Genomic DNA, 21,490 nt, shown 5'->3' on the forward strand with positions numbered 1-21,490 from the left:
ATTTTAAAGGTTTACTGATCCTTTAAGCACATTCTTTCTATATTTATAAGTGTATAATGCACGGACACTTTCTTGTTTTTCACACAAAACGTCCTTTAATGAACCATTATGTGAAAAAAAATCTGCCCACAGATCCCAGAAAACCCCTGACAATGCGCGACAAACACAACATGGCGCTCGTGCCTCCACCAGCCGCTTATGATTACGTAACACTCAGCTACGCCGTCCCTGCTCGTCACTCCCCTCCTCAAGGCGTCGACGTGACGCGTCATCGCGCTTACGTGCCGTCGTAGCCTCGCGCGATGAGACTTCGGGGTGTGACGTCGGGATTTCCTGTAAAACAGGAGCCAAGGAGCTCGCGATTAACAGCGGTGCGGGGCGTGTAAGTAGCGACTCGGGAGTGCGGGTTGGGTTCAGTAACACCGGCTCTGAGGAAAGTTTCTCTTCCAAATCTCCTGAGGTTTCCGTTTCCTCACAGAGCAGCCCTCAAACCCCCACACACACTGCTCAAGTGGAACATAAATGTCTCCTCTGTTTGTACTTCTACTAGTCACGTATTTACTCTTATTTACCTCAGCTCCTGCATTTCACTTAATGTCCCGCCTATTTCTCTCCCAGACCTGATCAATATCTGACTGGAAATACTTCACTGACTGATGTATTACCCACAGTTCTCTGCTTTACTCACACCCTCTTAATGGGCTTCTCCCCCTTTAAATTAACTCTTAGTATGATACAGAGAGGGATATTCTGTCAGTATGACGTAGAGAGGGATATTCTGAGACAATTTGCAATTGGTTTTCATTTTTTATTATTTGTGGTTTTTGACTTATTTAGCTTTTTATTCAGCAGCTCTCCAGTTTGCAATTTCAGCCATCTGGTTGCTAGGGTCCAAATTCCCCTAGCAACCATGCACTGATTTGAATAAGAGACTGGAATGTGAATAGGAGAGGCCTGGACAGAAAGATGAGGAATAAAAAGTAACTAACAATACAATTGTAGCCTTACAGAGCATTTGTTTTTTATATGGGGTCAGTGACCCCCATTTGAAAGCTGGAAAGGGTCTTTACTCGGCAGCTCTCCAGCAATTTTAGCAATCTAGTTACTAGGGTCCAAATTCCCCTAGCAACCATGCATTGATTTGAATAAGAGACTGGATTATGAATAGGAGAGGCCTGAATAGAAAGATGAGGAATAAAAAGTAACAATAACAATACATTTGTAGCCAGACAGAGCATTTGTTTTTTAGATGAGGTCAGTGACCCCTGTTTGAAAGCTGGAAAGAGTCAGAAGAAGAAGGGAAATCATTCAAAAACTATAAAAAAAAATAAATAAAAAAAATGGACAATTGAAAAGATAATTGGAATTATTTGTTTTTTTAGCCGATTGTAAAGTTGATTAGTATTGGCCATTCTATAACATGTTAAAGGGGAACTATCGCAGAAATGAAAATGTAATAAAAGCTTAAAGGGATTGTTCACCTTTAAATTGTTAGTATGATGTAGAGAGGGATATTCTGAGACAATTTGCAATTGGTTTTCATTTTTTATTGTTTGTGGGTTTTGACTTATTTAGCTTTTTATTCAGCAGCTCTCCAGTTGTAATTTCAGCCGTCTGGTTGCTGGGGTCCAAATTCCCCTAGCAACCATGCATTGATCTGAATAAGTGACTGGAATATGAATAGGAGAGGCCTGAATAGAAAGATGAGTAATAAAAAGTAACAATAACAATACATTTGTAGCCTTACAGAGCATTTGTTTTTTACATGGGGTCAGTGACCCCTGTTTGAAAGTTTTAAAGAGTCAGAAGCAGAAGGCAAATCATTAAAAACCTATAAAAATTAAACAATGAAGACTGATTGTAAAGTTGATTAGTATTGGCCATTCTATAACATATTAAAGGGGAAATATCACTGAAATGAAAATTTAAGCTTCCTTATACTGAAATAAGAAACTTTCTAAATACAATCAATTAAATATCCTGTATTGTTTCTGAAATAATCAAGTTTATCTTCACTATTCCTCTCTCAGCATCTGTTTCTCTTCATTCTGTCTTCATTCAGGAGTTGGGTGCAGTGGCGTAACTACCTGGGGAGCAGGGGGTGAAATTGGGCCAAGGTCCGCACCCCAGCAGGGCCCCCCGGCAGTCACGCGCGCCACTGTATTCGGCTGCAGCCGCACGGACGATGATGGGGGTGGGGCCCGGCTGCACGGCCCGCCCCCACCTAGTTCTGTCACTGGTTGGGTGTCTGATATTCACTGACAGTTAGATCCAATATATCTTATAGGGGGGCTCCTTTTGCCTAGAAGATGTATTAGAGCTCACTCTATTAAAATCACCAGACATCATGTCTCTCTACATGCAGGATTTGTGCAAAAGGCAGTTATTTTGTTACATTTTGTTTGTACTGGAATCAGTTATTTGAGTGAGCTCTAATACATCTGCTAGGAAAGGAGCCCCCCTATAAGATACATATACGGTAAGATGTTTCCCCCAGGAAAATTAAATGGGCAGAAAATAAATAATTATGTGTTCCCTATTAGAACAGGACTGTGTGCAAATAAAGCAGTTTGCAGTCCTACCGGCTTCTGAAAGAAGAATTTGAGTATGACACATAAGGTGGATGCCAATCCATCTATTAAAATGGTCTGAGAAGAACACTGTAGATTTTCCCTGATTTTGGAAAATAATCAGGGAAAACCGTAGCTTCTACTTGATCCCGTTCCCAACTACGATATAATTAACCCTTACTGGAGGCAACACAATCCTGTTGGGTTTATTTAATGTTTATATGATGCTATAGTTGGTTTAAGGTATAATGATCTGAATACGGAAAACCCCAGGTCCCAAGCTTTCTGGATAACAGGTCCTGTATTAACAGTGCTAGATGACTCTCTGCTATGTGTATATTGTTTAAGATCTTTCATTCTCCTGTAAGTTATAATGAAGTCAGTCATGTCTCGTGAGTAGTACGACCATTTTTGACTTTTAAGTAACAACCTTTTCTTCTTCCAGTCCAGTATGACTGCCACAGCGGCCGTGAGTCCAAGCGAGTACCTCCAGCCAGCTGCCAGTTCTGGGCAGGTAAGCAGGTGTATATAGCAGGTAGTATGTAGTATATGTAGTATAAAGAAGGTGGAGTATATAGCAGGTGCATATAGTGGAGCACATGGGCATTATTTAGCTGCTGTTGGGGGACCATGTTCTGAAGGCAGTTTAGTGATGGGGAAATAACTATTCGAGTGATGTGTATTATAGTCCTCCATCGGGTCAGGTACCTGTAGATTACCTGCAATGTGGCGGGTTTTAAGCAGAAATTTGTGATTGCCTGATTGTGTGGGTACCCGGCTACATTGCAGGATTGGACCCTCTTTTGGGTAAAAATGCTTGCCCTAACTAGCGGAATATACTCTGATGTGACGTCACTTCCGGGGTCGGGGGGACGTAAGTTATTAGCAGATTGGGTTTGGTAGTGGCTCTGGGTAGCTAAGCATAGTGGGTTGGGGGGCGCGGGCTTGCAGTTCAGGGGGTTCGGGTGGGGCATGGGTCTGCCTGATTGAACCCACGCAGGACTCTTCACTTCTTTAAAGACAGCCCAGAACCCACAGGTATGCTGTACTAATCTCACTAACATCTAAACCAGTTTAGATAACAAGTGCTGAATTTGCTCCTCTGTTATCTAAACCTTTCCTAACACCCAACTGGAAACGGAGTACACAAAGCTACTCTATAGTTTGTGTCATTGAATAATATTTGCTAGGAAACTAGGCGGTAACAGGGGTATGTGGGTTATTGGGGAGCAGGCTGTAATGAACTGATTATATATTGAGTTAGCCATGAATACGGTACTCCACTTTTTGCTTTTTCTAGTTTTAAATTATTATGGGAAGTGTAATTCTACTTTTATTTCATTTGTGACAACAGGATGCACAGCCCTCACCCCTGGCTCTCCTCGCAGCCACATGCAGTAAGATTGGGCCCCCGGCTGTTGAATCTACTGTGACGTCTGCAACACCACCTCAACCCGCTCGCAAGAGATTGGTACCTATTAAGCCCGCCCCTTTACCCCTAAGTCCTGGCAAGGCTAGCATTGGGCTGTTTTCTCCTTCCAAAGGAAATATTATTCAACTTCAAGCTCCCCAATTAAACACAGTGGGCACAGGGAATGGGCAGCTCATCTTCACCATCCAGAACCCAGGGGGCAAGATTGGACGATACCAGACGTTACAGAGTACCAACCAGGGTCTGCAGAACAGCTTTGGTAATCAAATCCAGCTCATAAGTGATAGTGGGACAGCTCTTCTTGCCCCCAGCACTAACACATCAAAACATGTGCCCATCAAGCCTGCACCTCCTCAACCAAGCAATACCCTGGTTAAAGTGCCAAATAATCCTGCCACTGGCCTCACCCTTACACTGCCCATCAGTAATCTGTCAGACTCCACCACAGATACTGGCACTCCGCTTGTCTCAGGGAAGCAGAACAAAAAAGTCCGGAAGAAGCCACTGCCCTCAGTAGCAGTTCCTGGTTCCCCCTCTCAAGATCAGGTGGAGACCGTTGTGATCGAGACTACAGCAGAGAACATTTTGCAAGCAGGTAACAACCTGTTAATTGTACAGAGCCCCGGCACTGGCCAGCACGCTGTTCTTCAAATGATGCAGCCCAAGACGGATACACAACTAGTGCAGATCCCCCAGCAAGCTCTAAGAGTAGTACAGGCTGCTTCAGCAACATTACCCACTGTTCCACAGAAACAAGTGCAGAGTCAAGATTGTACACCCACCCAGGTACTTATATTTCCTCTCTTTACTCTCTGACGCCTCTTTTTCTGCCTTCTCTATGAATTTAGAGTCTTTATCTAATTATTTCTTTAAAGCGTACCTGTCACCTACACATAAAAATCTGTAAAACGAAACTCCTTTGCAATTTAAACATCTAACCTAGATTCTTTTCTTCATCAAAACATCCATACCTGTTATAAAGGTGTTTAAATATCTGAGCTGTCAATCAAATATATTTATTTAGAAATGGCTGTGCACACTGTTGCTTAAATAATGATCTATTTAGTCAGCAATAGCTGGCGGTGCGTGAGAAAAAAATATATAATAATTATTTTAAAGCAAAAAGAATCTCTCTATAGATTGAAATTAATTCATCAAATTTTATTTAACTACGACTCTTTATTAACTAATTATCAACGATCATATTCATATATGTATACTACATTCAATGCAAATTATTATAACCATTAATTTAACAATTCATGTGCAATAGATTAATAAATTCTAATAGTCGTATATAAATTCATGATCGGTTACTTATATAAATAGAAAAGTTCATCTAAGAGCCTGATTAAAATCCATTGTGCTGGTAAAATATGCTGCACACCAGTTTACTAATAAAGATTCTGGAGGGGGAGTTAAAAGTTTGAAAAACTTTGGCGTAAGTAATTCCCCTACTATGATAATTTTAATCTAGATTGAAGGGAAATTTTTTTTAACTATTCCAAAGTCTTGGTGCTACAAGCGTCTGTCAATCAAATATTATCTATGCCTAAGGCATAGAGGTGGAGCAGTCAGTTACTTTCACTTACCCCTAGATGTCACTCCTCACATTCCCCCTTCCCTCCTCACACTCTATAATAGTGTAGGGCACCGTGCAATGGGCATTCGGTCCCCCATTCTGGTGTTTATACAAGATTATGGGGTTATACACAGTTTGTCTAAATAGTGGCCACCACTGCTTGCTGTGATTGTGTAATTCCAAGACTGAAGGAAACTAAATTTAAACAATAAATATAGCGTAAGTAAGGTTTATTTTGCTCCACTAACATTATAGAAAAGAATTTGGAATTATTTCTTAAAGTGACAGGTCCCCTTTAATTCTTGTAACTTCCTCTTACCTTATTCAGTGTGTTATTCTGGGTAATAAATCTGAAGCAGAATAACTTTTCTCCTGTCCTTTCTCAGTTATACATCCGAACGTCATCAGGGGATGTCCAGGCTGTAATGATGCAGGAAGCTGCCCCCCAGCCTTGTTCCTCTGGTGCAGGACATGTAGTAACACAGACTGGGACTCCCACAAAGAAGAACCCTATGCGCAAAGAGCGGTCCCTGGCGAAAATTGCTCCAGCAGGGGGTCTTATTAACCTGAATACAACACAACTCACGGCTGCAGCCCAGAGTATACAGACCATCAATATCAATGGGGTTTCAATGCAGATGCCTGTCACAATTACCAGCACTCCAGGTGTGTATTATTGTTGCCTTAGGCCAACAAATATGAACCACTAGTAGATTAATTAATATTAATACTGTGTGTTTGAAACCTAGGGTGTGTTAAGAGACATACTACCGCTTGTTCAGTATTTCCTTTGCACTTATGCTTGACAAAGCAGACCTCAGATCTATACCTGTTCTTACATTAGTGAATGGATGAAGCAGAACAAACTGAAGCTAGAGTTGCACAGAAAATTCATTATAATAGTTTCCCTGTTGTAGCATGTTGGCAAAGCAGGAGTTAAGCCTATTCCTTCCTGCCTGGGATACTGTTGCTATTATCTTCTTGTATAAATCTCTGTGTAAACTGTTACCTTTCTACATGTATTTTTATATATCCTTTTATTGACATACAATAATCATAATAATATTTACTGCAGTGTGTTCTATATTAGGCACAAGGCAGCATCTTTATTATTATGCCTTAAAAGGGTGGTTCACCTTTAAAGTAACTTTAATTCTAAGCAACTTTTCAAATGGTTTTCATTACTTTTATAGTTATTTGTCTTTCTTCTGATTCTTTGCTGCTTTCAAATGGGTGTCACTGTCCCAAATGCTCTGTAAGGCTACAAATGTATTTTTATTGCTACTTTTTATTACTGATCCTTCTATTCAGGCCTCTCCTATTCATATTATAGTTTCTTATTCAAATCAATGCATGGTTGCTAGGGGAATTTGGACCCTAGTTACAAGATTGCTTGAGATGCAAATTGAAGAGCTGCTGAATAAAAAGCTAAATAACTCTTCAATAATAAAAAATTAAAACTAATTGCAAATTTTCTCTCTACATCATACTGAAAGTTATCTCAAAGGTGAACAACCCCTTTAAAGTACTGTCAAAAATAGAATCTGAATAAAAGGAGCATAGTGCTATATTTATGAGTAGTGTATAATCACTACGTTGTATTAACCTCTTGGTTTTATAGTGTCACGTACTCGCTGCACCAGGCTATACTGTGAGGCCAAGAAAACCTGAGAGCCTCGCTTGCAGTTTGTAGATTCTGTGCCCCTATGTTACTCCTCAATGAGCCTTTTAAAGAATCTTAAAGGGAGGCCTATGCCTTTTTCTGAAATCTGAGGTTGTTCACCTTTGTATTAACTGTTCGTATGACATAGAGAGGGATATTCTGAGACAATTAGGTTTTAATTTTTTATTATTTGTGGTTTTTGACTTATTTAGCTTTTTATTCAGCAGCTCTACAGTTTGTAATTTTGTCCATCCGATTCCTGGGGTCCAAATTCCCCTAGCAACCATGCATTGATTTAAATAAGAGACTGGAATATGAATAGGGGAGGCCTGAATAGACAGATGAGGAATAAAAAGTAACAATAACAATACATTTACTTACAGAGCATTTGTTTTTAGATGGGGCCAGTGACCCCTCCCCATTTGAAAGCTGCAAAGAGTCAGAAGAAAAAGGCAAACAATTAAAAAAGTTGCTTAGAATTGGACATTGTATAGCATACTAAAAGTTAACCTTGAACAACCCCTTTAAATATGGTTAAAAAATGTAAATGAGCTTAATACTATCAGAACCTGTATATAAATACAAACACACCTACCCCCCCCCTCCAAACGAATGACCCCTCTCACAGTGTAATGTAACAGCAACTCTGGAAAGCAGAGAGACCGTCTCCATCATGTGAGACTTTGCTTGGAAATTTTTTAAAAAAACCCTAAAGGTTAATGTGAGAGAGGTGCTTCCTCTGTGTATCCACTGTAACTGTTCTTTATTAGCAAAAGGAATGAACTCTGGCTACACCCACCCTACCTCTGCTTAAACTGCGGGGGGAGCTTAGTTCTCTGCAATTAAAGTGGAGATAAAACAGTCAGATTAAGTTGAAGTAAATAGGCTCAAATTGCTGTCTAATTACTCCAATAGAGCACTTTTATTTCCTGCAATAATCATGTGACAGATACTGCAGCAATTCATTTATTCTGCTGTGTCAGTGACCCATGTGAAAGCCACTCTGCATAGGGTCTATATGTCTCTGTGCATTTATACTTCAGACTTTCATCACTCCTTTTGAAATATAGTAGTAGGTAGTTAGGGAAGTTAGGGAAGTTATAAGTAGACTAGAGTCCTTTACCCGTGGGTTACCCACAAAAAAAAAGCAGGCACCCTGCGAAATGAGGGAAGGATTTTCAGGTGTGGGTATAGCTGCAGGTCAGGTTGCGGGTTTCATGTATCTTATGTAATATTGTCTATATTTTTTACTCCTTTTAAAGTTTTACAAAACTTGTTTCGGTCCCCACCCACTTTTGATGATGTCACTTTGCAGCACCATCACTTCTTTGATGGTGGTCGGCAGGTTGCGGGTCGGGTTGAGGATCCCGGTATGCGGGTTAGGGTCACGGGCTGCGGGTTCGGGTCACGGGCTGCGGGTTCAGGGTCTTAGAAGTTGGTTCCGTGCAGGACTCTAAAGTAGACCTTGTTTTTACCCCAAACTTTTACTGCTTTGAACAAGTCTAAAGACTGTAAAATCACTGCTGGACAGGTGTACAATCTCCCCACATTTTCCTCGGCTACCTGATACGTCTACACATGTCACTTCTACTCCAGTCCCTTATATTTACATACAGTAGCTGCTGCTAAAGGGAATGCTGACGGAGCACACATTTACTAACTGTCAGCACCCAGTCTAGACCTACAGCAGTAACAGCTGTCAGATAAGTATCTGTACACAAATGTGGCAACTTCACAAGTGTTTTATGGTTAAGGACAGGCCACACAAGTGCTCATGTTATGTAGGTAGAGCTGTAGCTTTACTAAATATTGTACATGGAAAACCGCACAGCAGCCTTTTTTAACCAGCAACAATTTTATTGCTTTTCTAAACAATAGCACCCCCATTTCACATTTTTCAGGTGACCAGGAAACAATTATGTAAAATCCAGGAAGGTGTAAAAACAGGGAAATGTGTTCAATTAACTTTTTCTTCAAGTACTGAAAGGATATAAGCACAGGCGTCTGTTTTTCTTTGAGATACAATATTTGCTGTGTTAATAAAGAGTTAGACATTGCAGGGTTAATGTAACACTGTGGGGGGCACGTGTCGGTCACATACACAACCTAAAGCAATAAGTGATTGGTGCAGGACTGTATAAGGGGCAGACTAATTGCAATTCACCATTTACAGGCAGAGCCGTTGCACAATATACATCTGGTTAGTATTTTAAACCTCTTTATTTCACAAATAATAACATTGATAGAGGTAAAAAAACATGGGAACATCAGGGCAAAATTGTGATGTAAAATCCGGGAAAACATTACTTAAAGGGGTTGTTCACCTTCCAACACTTTTGTTCTCCAGAAATAAAGACCTTTTTCAATTGCTTTCCATTATTTATTTTTTTACCTTTTTTTTTTCCAAAATCTAAGTTGAAAGTTTAATGTTGGTGTCTCTGGTGTTTGAGTCTGACAGTAATTCAGGTGCAGACTCTAAACTGTTACAATTAGTTGCTACAATTAGTTGATCCATTTCTCATCTCTGGAGTATCAGTAACTATTGTATCAAGTCTAACAGCTGCCTGTAATGAAACCCAGAGATTCTGCTCAGCAGGGACAAAGATAAGAACTGTATCAACTAAATGTATCAAATTAGAACAGTTAAAGAGTCAGCGAACCCCCTCTCAGAGCTGCTTTAGAAGGTGAAAACTTACACTTTACCCTTTAATATTAGAAAAACAGTCACACATAGTAGGGATGCACCAACTCCATCTTTTGGAATTCAGCCGAATCCCAGAATCCTTCGTGAAAGATTCAGCCGAATACCGAACCGAATCCTAATTGGCATATGCAAATTAGTGGTGGGAAAATATAAGGTGGGAAAAATGTTTTACTAATTTGTTTTTGTGACAAAAAGTCAGGTGATTTCCCTTCCCACACTTATTAGGTTTCGGATTCGGTTCGGCCATGCACAAGGTTCTGACCGAATCCAAATCCTGCTGAAAAAGGCAGAATCCCAAACCGAATCCTGGATTTGTTGCATCCCTAACACAGAGAGCACACAAAGTCTTTATTTCTGGTTAACTGTCTGAATCCAACTGAACTGAAAAAGGTGTTGGAAGGTGAACACACCGTTTAAAATCAGGGAAATGCAGCCATTGAAATGCATTCTAAATTGGTGGAACCACAAATAAAAAATGGAAAATGCAGGAAAAATTAAATCAAGGTTTCACTGTATGTAAATATGTGTTTGTGTATCTGTACACAGGGCAGCCACAGCTGAGCGTGCAGAATGTCTCCAGCAGTAACGTGGCCATCAGTGGGCTTAGTCCCTCACAGATTCAGCTGCAGATGGAACAGGCCTTGTCCGGAGAGCTCCAGCCTGGGGAGAAACGGAGACGAGTCGCCTGCACCTGCCCAAACTGCAAAGACGGTGAAAAGGGGTGAGTGACCTAAGGGTTTCATTTTCTACAATGGATGACGGGGAGGGTAGGACGCAAGCGAGTTGTGGGCAGAGGAGAGACCCTCTCTCCCTCTTAGCAGGTGGGGCCCCCCTGGAAGAAAAAGACACGTGTGTCACATTCCTGAGTGTGGGAGAACGTTCCGCAAGACATCCCTCTTGAGAGCCCATGTCCGTCTGCATACTGGGGAGCGGCCGTTCGTGTGCAATTGGGGATTCTGTACTAAGAGGTTCACCCGCAGCGACGAGCTGCAACGACATGCACGCACGCACACAGGTGTGTGACACAGGCGTGACTTCATATGTAACCGTAGCTCTTCATGAATAGATTGTATCCATCTTACACATATTAGTGGCACAAGATAAATCTCCCGTTGCTGTTTCTCTCCAGGTGACAAACGCTTTGAATGCCCTCAGTGCCAGAAGAGGTTCACAAGGAGCGACCATGTCTCCAAGCACTTCAAGACACACCTTGCCACAAAGAAGCTGTGATGGCAATCCTCGGACTCACACCATTGAACTCCACTTGGGAATCCCCATAACCACACACGTGGGTCATTTAGCCTGAAATTTGTTGGAACACAATGCTTGGCCATTGGGATTCCCAGTAGATAAAGGCACCGATACTCTTGCATTGGTCAGGGGGAGGGGCGCAGGTAGAATGATTGGTAGTGAGGGAAGCAGGAGAGTAAAACCATCCTTCCTGCACTCACCCCCCTCTCTAGACCAGGGGTCCCCAAACTTTTTTTTTACCCATGAGCCACACTCAAGTTTAAAATAACGTTGGAGAGCAACACAAGCATGCAAAAAGATCTTGGGGCTTCCAAATAAGGGCTGTGATTGGGTATAGGTAGCCCTTATGTGGACTTGCATCCAACATGAGGCTCTGTTTGGCAGTATACATGTTTTTTATGCAACTAAAGCTTGCTTTTAAGTCAGGAATTTAAAAAGAAGCACCTGCTTGGAGGCCACTGGGAGCAACATCCAAGGGGTCGAAGAGCAACATGTTGCTCACGAGCTACTGGTTGGGGATCACTGCTCTAGACAACATTTTCGGTTCCGTTGTAAGGGACCGTGGAGAAAAACATTTTGCACAGACTATGAAGGACTTCTGGGAGTCAGAAGACCAAGGAGAGGCACAATAGCATCATGTGACACCAGCCAGGCTAGAACATTCCCCGTTTTGTACTGCTTACCCCCTGCAGGAAGGTGCCTTATTATTTCCCATCTACCAGTCATTTTATGTTCAAGAATATTTGTGCAATGCTTTCCCCACAAAATCCTGCTCAGGAGGAGCCAAAAAAAAAAAGGGTCAGGCAGGTGTAACAGGATAAGCCCCTCCTTCTGTGATTTCCTTTTGAGGCAGCTATAGCTTGAACTCCCTCCCTTAACACAGATTTACCCAAGCGCTCCACAAGGCTGGCTTTTTCTGACCTATTAAATTACAGGGGGACTACGCTTCTTTGGGTCGTTGTTTGTTCTCTTGTCATCTGTTCTTCTGAGTCTCTGCGGCTGGAGGCACAAGGCTTTAACCTTTTTACATTTAAGAAGTAGATCAGGTTTTACTTCAGAGCTATGCTCGTACTCATGCCATCTCTGTAACATATGACCTTGTAACTGGTGTCAAACTCCTCCTCCCGGAACATGTGGGTGCTGGGAAATGGAGTACAACAATGGTTGCCAGTTCCATGGCCAAGTTGTACATTACCTTGGATCGTTCCATTTATTTGAATTTCAGAAAGGCGTTTAAAATAGTTTTTTATTTGATATTTACAGGAGGCATTACGATTCATGCTTGTCTATACACTCAGGGGTAGCCGAGGACCCAGCACCTTTTATTGCAGCTGCAGAGAAGGGGAGATATTCGATTTGTACCACAGTGTGAAATATATCCCCCCCTCCTCCAACTCTGCCTGACCTACAATCATTGGCAAGTCTGTGTGGCTGGGCTTAAAGCAGCAACAGTCAAAGTTCTGCCAATGCTCAGCTATTTTGTGGCACAGATTGTGGAAGAAGTGGATCAGTTCCTCTTATCGCCGGTACTTGTGTCTTTTCCATTTGGTTGTGGCCTTTTTGAGCAAGTAATCCGGGTGCTCCTCGGGGGCAGAGTTTAGCTCCTCCTTCCGTCCAGTCGATCCGAATAGACATCTTTTTCACTGCCCGGCGGGACGTCCCACACTTGCTGTTTATCACGGCGTTAAAGTTACAACCACGTCCGCAGGCCCTTGTAACGTACGCTAGAGAGCAAGATAAAAAAATAGCTATAACATCTGTATTATATATGTATATATGTTGATTTTGTGACTTCTTAACAGACAGGTGAATGCAGTCCATGCCGGACAAGGAGAGAAAATCACCACGATCAGTCTAATATTTTATGTTCTCAATTTTGGAAGCTGTACTAGACTTAACTCACATTCACACTGCTGCATACAACACTGCCTTGTTAACTACTATGCAGTGAAGTAAAGATTTACTAACACAGAGTTACTCAGAATAAGGCACAGGTAATATAAAAGTAAAGATTTAGTAACCTCCGAGTTACTCAGAATAAGGCTCAGGTGATATAAAAGTAAAGATTTAGTAACTATCTCAGAGTTAACGGGAAGTGGGAATAAGGCTCAGGTAATATGAAAGTAAAGACTTAGTAACTAGGGATGCGCCGAATCCAGGATTCTGCCTTTTTCAGCAGGTTTCAGATTCGGCAGAACCCTTCTGCCTGGCCGAACCAAATTCTAATTTGAATATGCAAATTAAGGGAAGGGGAATCGCATGACTTTTTGTCACAAAACAAAGAAGTAAAAAATGATTTCCCCTTCCCACCCCTAATTGCAAATTCGGATTTGGTTTGGTATTCTGCCGAATCTTTCACAAAGGATTCAGGGGTTCAGCCGAATCCAAATTAGTAACTATACTTAACTAACGCAGAGTTAAAAGGAAGTGGGAATAAAGCACAGGTAATATAAAAGTGCACTACACTATGTGTGAGCAGATGGCAGTTAGGCATGAAGAATACTGCATTCCATATCAAATAAGTGTTTAATAGGTTACTGGCACAAGGCTCTCAAACAATATTCTCAGACTGTAACTACACACACCCATAGGCAAATATCTATATATATTAGTATAAACTTTGTACTAGATACGAAGCTGTCATCTTTATTCTTCAGCTGACGCGCTCTCCCCCCAAACGCACAGTAGATGGCGCTTTAACACGCTCTTTGAACCCCATAAACTGTGAACTCACACCGGCCCTTCCAGGAGGAGGTGAATTTTACAAGTGGTTATTAAAGGGAAACAGAAACAAAGCCGTAACATGAAGTACTGAGAACACGTTAGTTCCGGCTCCTGACCTTTGATGGCAGTGACCACTTTATCTGGCAGTCGGAGTGGTTTTTCCATTGTGGTGTTATTGTGAGCGATGCGCTGCCCTGTCGCTGATGATCGAGCGAGCGTCTCCCGGGAGAAAAAGTAATCTAGAAGTCTCCGTGTCATCAGTTTAGGCTTGTCTGGGGGAATATGCGAGAGGTCCTCTAGCTGCTGGTAGGTAATATATACCCCAGATGATGGAACCAACTCCAGTTTAGGCCGACCATTACCCTGAAACAGGGAAAATTGCATTAGACCGCAGCTTGAAATACAGGAGAAACATTCATTCTGTATAGGGACAGTATATATTTAAATATACCATTGCTCAACATGAGCACAATAAATAGTATGTGTTGGAAATGCATTTTGCCCATTCTGCCCCGTAATTAGAGTAATTTATTTGGAGATGATGGTAAACTACTGAACAGTGATTGCATTTTGTATGTCATCTGTACATTCAAAACACACATCTCTATTATACGGCTCTTTAAAAAATGTGTTTATTATAATCAGCACTGTTTAAATAAACCCCTCCCTTCCCTAAGCTGCAAACCATATCAGGCTTTGTGATAAGGATCAGCTCATTAAACTGCGATCTGGCAATTCCCTTTACTGCCTACTCCTCCTCAAACAGTTGCTCACCAGACCAAGGAGGTTTAAAAGTGAAAATGGTTTCAAGTTATTTTTCAGTACAATTACAGACACCATAGATGTTTCCTAATTAAAACAACAGAGAAAAAGCATGTTCAACACCAGCCCCATTCATTGAGCTCACGATAAAGGGGCTTTTCTTCCCCTTTTACAATCTCCATAAAGAGGTGTTTCACCATTACTATGTTATAGAATGGCCAATTCTAAGCAACTTTTGATTTCGTTTTCATTATTTGTTGTAGTTTTTATTTCATTATACAAAAAAAAAAAAAAAACCTAGTTTTCCTATAATATGTAATCTGGATTTCCATCATTACAGGTGAAGTCCTTTGCAGCTCTCCAGGAAAATGATCGTATCGCCTTATCATTACAGTCAGATTTTACTCCTCACAAGGCCCAATATCAGAAGGGTCTTTATTTGTGTCCCATTGCAAGTCGCCCGTGTGTATAAATCGGGAACCATTTCTCAGATATATTCGCAGCGGATTGCAGTGGCCCCTGACACTCCCTGTAAATCTATGCAAGCCTGGGAAACTGATTTACAATCCCCTCTGTTGGCAAAAAAAAAGGGATAGGAAAGAAATCTACTGAAAATTTCACTGTGGAAAAGTATAAAGGAAAAAAAATCTATCTGGATGTAAAGAAATATATATATTTCTACAACTTTCCCACCTAATTGTTTTTGAAGCTGTCAGAACTGTGGAGCTTTTTATTATGCCCTATAGTGTGTGGGTTATGCACTCAAACTTTTCAATTGATATCCCAAATATTTCTAATCCTGAATTAGCATTGCTCCTCCTTCCTTCCAATAAACTTTCCAGGAAACAGAATCCCTCTCCACTTAAAACCCAGACTGACTATTTACACTTGATGTATTATTTTTCAGCACTGTTAATAGACAGTATAGAACTCCATGCAGATATTTGGGAACTCTGGATGCTTTTATAATCACTGAATTCAAGAGGATCTGCTGCCATTCAAGCCCATTAAGTACCTTCTGGTAAGTAATGGGGGGATCCCCAGCTTCCCTGGCTACTGTATGAGCCTGCAGGAACAATTCTTAAAGGGGTTAACCTTTAAATTATTTTTTAGTATGATGTATTAGTATGATGTATAGAGTGATTTTCTGAGACAATTTGCAATTGGGTTTAATTTATTATGTTTTTTACTTATTTAGCTGCTGTTCTCCTCTCCCTGCCCTCCCTACTGCTTTTCGCCCTCCCTCCCTGCTGCTCGTCTCTTCTCCCTCCATCCTGCTCGTCTCTTCTACCTCCCTCCCTGCTGTTTGTCTCTTCTCCCTCCCTCCTGCATGTCTCTTCTACCTACCTCCCTCCCTACTGTTCGTCTCTTCTCCCTCCCTCCTCGTCTACTCTCCCTCCCTCCGTTCCTCCTGCTAGTCTCCTATCCCTCCTGCTCGTCTCCCTCCCCTGCCCAGGATCCCTTTGTGCTGCTCTTCTCCCCGCCCTCGTGTCCTCCCTCCTCTTCAGCCCAGCCCTCCCGCCGTGCCTCACTCACTAATGACGCAGGGCCGTGCCTTACTCTTCTCCCTCCGTGCTGCTTGTCTCCTCCCCCGACCCCTTTGTGCTGCTCTTCTCCCTGCCCTCGTGCCATCCCTTCTCTTCAGCCTAGCCCTCCCGCTGTGCCTCACTCACTCTTGACGCCAGGCCCCAGATCGCGGTCTACCAGGAACATTGCCGGGTTCTATTGGTAGAACCTGATCGACGTCCTGGGCACCCCTGTTCTATAACATTCTAAAAGTTAACTTAAACGTGAACAACCCCTTTAAGTCATATGCAGAGTAGAACCGTATTCGTAATTATGTATCTGATCTCTAGAATGTGCTGGATACTCACCACCTTGGAGTTCTGTCTGCTAAAAGGTTCTGTCCATTAGCCAATCAGCATTGTTGTGGGTATAACTTATTTACCAGGTGATACTAACCTCTACAGGGGAAGCCCAGGCAGGACTACCATCTGGCAGAGTCTCTTGTAGAGGTTCATCCCACAGCACACAGGATTCTGGGAGAGTGTTTTCACCACTCTCATCCATTTTCATCCAATACTGAAAGCCGCTGGTAACCCCACTGACTCTCAGCATTCCTTCACTGGGGGAGTTGGAAACCTCCTCTGGTGTAGTCGTTGGTGGTCCTGGCTCTATTGCATGTGGTATAACAGGAGAGGTGGGAACCTCCGGTCTGGTGAATTTCGGATCAGTTAATGAAATGGGAGAGGAGGACGTCAGCGGTGCAGACATCTATCAAGAGCAAAAAACAAAACAATGGTGGATACTGCTTATAAAAATGATAATCTGCCTTGTGTCCCGTTATAGGGGTCACATGAATATCTGAGATCACAAACATGGCTATTTGACTCTACTGATCGTAGCCGGCCCCTGCGATCTCTACTTACTGGTGGGGTCGAGTTTGTCTCCAGAAAACCAGTCAAGTTTTTCAGGAAAGATCTATTGCTTTCATTGACAGCTGAAAAGAAAGAGACAAGACCACGGCAAGTATTTAGGAGAAAATAAACAAAGCATTTCGATTGTGATATTGTGTCATGTAATTCGGGGTCCTGTGCACAACGACCTCTTAACTTTACGCATGACTAAGAGGTCAAAAAAAGGGCGAATTTCAAATTCATGTGATTTTTTTTTTAATTTGAATATACTCACAATTTGACTGGAAGGTTATTTAAGACTATTTGATTGAATGGTTCTGACCTGGAAATTCTAATTATATTTGATTTGGTTCTTACAAATCGAGTTTTCCTCCGAAAAAGAAAACTGGTATGTCAGGAAGGCTATTAACATCTCCAAATGGCTCAACGGCCGTTAACTTGTACATGAACTCGGCAGGTTTTAGGTGGCGAACATTAGAATTATTGCTGTTTCCATGGTCGAGGTGCGATAAATCTCACATTTGAATTTACATTGGATTATGGGGATTAAAATTCGAACGTGTGAATTTTTAAAACTCAAATTCTAATTTACTCTAAGACCCTTGTTAAATCTGAAGAACTCCCACACCCTCAGCTGCAAGTGGTGAATGAAGAGCACAGTTATGTAGTTGAAGCTTTGTGAGAGCAGAATTCTCACCAACACTATGACTTTCAGGCCCAACAAGTCGATTCCCATCACTTGGAGCATCCGGACTCCGGTGGGACAGTTCATCATTCTGTTCTTCTAAACACCGGATTTGTCTTTTCAGTTCTTGGTTCTCCACTTCCAGCTCCTGGATCCTCCACTCTCTCACAGCAGCGGCCTCATCTCGAGACGCCAATATTTCATGCAGCTCTGCTACTTGTGTCTCCAGCTCTCTGACTAGTTCTGAGTACAGTGCAGTGACCCTGCTCCCCGAGCGTGTAGCCCAACAGTGTTCCCCCTGCGCAGCGTGACTTGAAAGTGCTCCTTGGTCTTTCCCTCTAAATGTGACTCCGGCAGTACATTCACCAGATCTTACAGCCTCTTGCTGAGACGACGATTGAGGCCGAGCAAGTACCGGGCAGCACATGGATGTGTTTGACGTCCTCTGACGCTTTCTGTAGAGAGAGTCTTCATCAGCGCTGCGATGGACGGACGCTGGAAGAACACTGAAATAGAAATGCGATACAGTTCCACTGGGGTCAATCAGTCCAGTCATTTCAATCAGCACAGCCATATGAGCAAAATACACAAACAGCAGTATCACAAACCTGGGTGTTATTAGGCCCTGCGTGCGGCCATTTTTGGGAACGTGGAAGCTGTCACTACTCAAGGCAGCATCTGATTGGTCAAACCTCAGCTCTCTGTCTGTCCTGGCCGTATCTCCAGCAACGAGATCCATTGGTGCTGCTTGGGATAGGCAAGTCTTTACCAGTGGGAGAAGTGCCTGACCTGCAGCAAAACAAAGGTAACGACAAAGATATAGAGAGTAAGAGAACGATGGCTCCTATTATAGAATTGTGTATATATAGGCTTGCCAGTTACAATCGGCATTCCCAGACCTGTTGGAAATCTTTACTTGATATTCCAGGTATGTTATATTCCCCTTATCAGTATATAGTCTTTAAAAACAGGAGCTTCAATGGATTCTGTCATGATTTTTATGGTGTCGTTTTAATTTCTAAATTACACTGCAAATAATTCACTCTACTGTATATAATTTCATTCCTAAACCATTTTTTAGTTGTAATATTGGTGTGTAGGTGCATCTCCGGTCATTTTGCCTGGTCCTGTGCTTTCAGAAAGAGCCAGCACTTTAGGATGGAACTGCTTTCTGGCAGGCTGTTGTTTCTCCTACTCAATGTAACTGAATGTGTATCAGTGGGACCTGGATTTTACTATTGAGTGCTGTTCTTAGATCTACCAGGCAGCTGTTATCTTGTGTTAGGGAGCTGTTATCTGGTTACCTTCCCACTGTTCTGTTGTTAGGCTGCTGGGGGGTGGTATCAGTCCAACTTGCAGTAAAGAGTGATTTAAGTTTATCACAGCACAAGTCACAAGACTGGGGGCAGCTGGGAAACGGACAATATGTCTGGCCCCATGTCAGATTTCAAAATTAAATATAAAAAAAATGAAGTTGCTCTTTTGAAAAACAGAATTCTGCTGGAGCAGCACTATTAACTAAAAAAACAAAACAAAAAATAAAACATGTTCCCATGACAGTGTCCCTTTAAGATATAGAATTTATGCTTAAAACCAATATTCACCAATATATTACTCCTCACTATTAAATGATCAAGCCGGTTGCAAGTATAGGAATATAGTTGCTGAAGCACAATGTAAATACTCCTAGAGAGTGTATATAAATCTATATATTTCATGTAATAAATGCAATAGTATTGTGTCTGATGTGCAACTATCAGGGATCTGACTTGAGAGAGGCGGGTGAGAATACAGAGTTTCCTTGGCTGTGCCCAGTGAGAAGCCACTTTATAGATAGTGTTTTGTGCATATGTGAAACTTGGGACCTTTAGAGGTGTCTGATATGAGACCCTGATTATGTGTTGATTGTGGGGGGAGGGGATGAAGATGTAGAAGGAAATCTAATGAGGCAAATGTGCAGTGTAGAAAGACTAGGAACCAGGAAGAATAATGGCCATTGTGTGTGTGTTGCTAAATGATCTCCCACGTGTCACCTGACAGAGGATTGTGCAAATTGAAGTTCAGCAACAGCAGAGACATTTGATGAGAGGAATCCCATGTTGCAGGTCCCTCACACAAGTCGATATAACCGGGAAAGGGCTTGAGATGTGACTCACTTGTACTCACCTCCATCCCAAGGGCCCCGTGGCCTCTCCTCTCACCACGACTGGCTGTTCCGCGATTCCGTTTCCCTCCTGCCCCAAAAATCTCTCACCTACATGTGTCTGTTTACATTAGGAGCCATTTCCGGGTCTTGAGTTCCTGCCCTCACTTTCAGTAGCTTATTACCTGATTGGCCGCCGTGTTTTTCATCCTGTGCTCAGATTGGTGGAAGATAATTGACCCCACCCCCTTCCCCTGTCTGCTTTGGTTATCCATCTTTCTCTCCGGAAACCAGGAACCGACCCAGCGCCCCGCCCACCCATCCTTGTATCCACGGTAACGGCCTGTGGAACCCTCCCCGAGGTGACGTAAAGCTGTATTGTGGCGAATCTCGGTGACGTCAGTGCGCCAAGTAGTCAGTCAGGCCTGCAGCGCGACCGGAAGTGACGTCAGACCCATGCGGAAGCGTTACCGTGGTGATACTGAGGTAAGAGGTCAGTTCATTGACTGAATTCGTGGAAGGGAAATACGTTTGTGAGCGAGAATGACGTGAAGTACAGTGTAAATGAGTGTGCACACCTCCCAACATTTTGGAAATAAAAAGAGGGACAGAAAAGTTGTCGCCCATGTGTGGCCACACCCCCTAATTACCATTTTACAACATTTTACAGGTTATAAAAGTTTGAACACATTTCTGTGTTTTTTTCACTTATTCCAGTTTTGCTAATGAAGATGAATTGCCCTTTAAGCTGTGAGTCTGACTTCTCCCAAGGGACCTGTTATCTTATATTGTTACAATTACTTATTTGATGATCTAGAAATAGTTACAAAAGTATCTTATCTGCAGCTGTGGCTGTTCTGGGCTCTCTGCCAAAAGCCAATTACGTTAGAAACTTTGTTTCTTTTTCTGCCTGTTCAGTGCAGAGAAAATCGGGACTTTCCAGCACAAACGAGGGACTGCGGGTTGAGCTGTCAAAAGAGGGACTGTCCCTCTGAGAACGGGACAGTTGGGAGGTATTGAGTGTGTAATATAGATGGGAATTATAAGTAATGCTCCTCACATGATGTACTTCATTTATAACCAAAATGGCAGAAGGTGCCACTCACAATGACCAACTGCCCCCTGACTGACCTTGTCATGGATCTTCATTCATATTTGTCCAGTCCTGTTGGTTTAGGTTTCAACTTTTCGATTGGATTTTTCATCATTATTCTGATTCGGCCAAACCGAAGCCTTAAAATCACGTGACTTTTCATCACGCAAACAAGGAAGTGTCACAAGACACGCGGTTCGCTCTAACCGTAATTTGCAAGTGATACTCAGGATTCAGCCGAATGTTTCATGAAGGATTCAGAATTTACTTGCTGGAGTTGAGACTTAAGCTGGCCATAGACGTGCAGATATAGCCTTCGTATGGGAAGAACGAACATCTTCCGACCTGCCACTAACCATTCGGATCAAATCAAGTAGTAAAAGGAGCAAAGGGAACAAACCAGAAGATATCCTGCCTTGACAACAATTTAGAAAAGGTTACAGAGTCGGCGACCCCCCCTCCCA

The 21,490-nt window shown here is 42.3% G+C and overlaps 2 protein-coding genes across 7 annotated transcripts; one reads left to right on the top strand and one right to left on the bottom strand.

The window, feature by feature from the left end:
• Window positions 1-205: 205 nt before the first annotated feature.
• sp2.L (Sp2 transcription factor L homeolog) lies at window positions 206-12,149 on the top strand. Of its 4 annotated transcripts, none has more exons than XM_018233920.2 (7): window positions 206-382; window positions 3,016-3,084; window positions 3,925-4,788; window positions 5,971-6,250; window positions 10,498-10,672; window positions 10,770-10,966; window positions 11,081-12,147. In XM_018233920.2, exons 2-7 carry the CDS (start codon window positions 3,022-3,024, stop codon window positions 11,179-11,181), a joined length of 1,680 nt encoding a protein of 559 aa, XP_018089409.1. In that variant the 5' UTR covers window positions 206-382; window positions 3,016-3,021; the 3' UTR covers window positions 11,182-12,147.
• A 281-nt stretch (window positions 12,150-12,430) lies between these two features.
• On the bottom strand, window positions 12,431-20,257 carry XB5788060.L (uncharacterized XB5788060 L homeolog). 3 transcript variants are annotated; one of them, XM_041575708.1, is made up of 7 exons: window positions 20,119-20,257; window positions 18,399-18,579; window positions 17,803-18,296; window positions 17,118-17,188; window positions 16,651-16,962; window positions 14,043-14,289; window positions 12,431-12,926 (listed from the first exon to the last, which is right to left on the bottom strand). In XM_041575708.1, the coding sequence occupies exons 2-7, from the start codon at window positions 18,527-18,529 to the stop codon at window positions 12,673-12,675; spliced, it is 1,509 nt and encodes a 502-aa protein (XP_041431642.1). In that variant the 5' UTR covers window positions 18,530-18,579; window positions 20,119-20,257; the 3' UTR covers window positions 12,431-12,672.
• Between the last annotated feature and the right edge of the window lie 1,233 nt (window positions 20,258-21,490).

Source organism: Xenopus laevis, chromosome 9_10L (genome assembly GCF_017654675.1).
Source record: "Xenopus laevis strain J_2021 chromosome 9_10L, Xenopus_laevis_v10.1, whole genome shotgun sequence".
NCBI lineage: Eukaryota > Metazoa > Chordata > Amphibia > Anura > Pipidae > Xenopus > Xenopus laevis.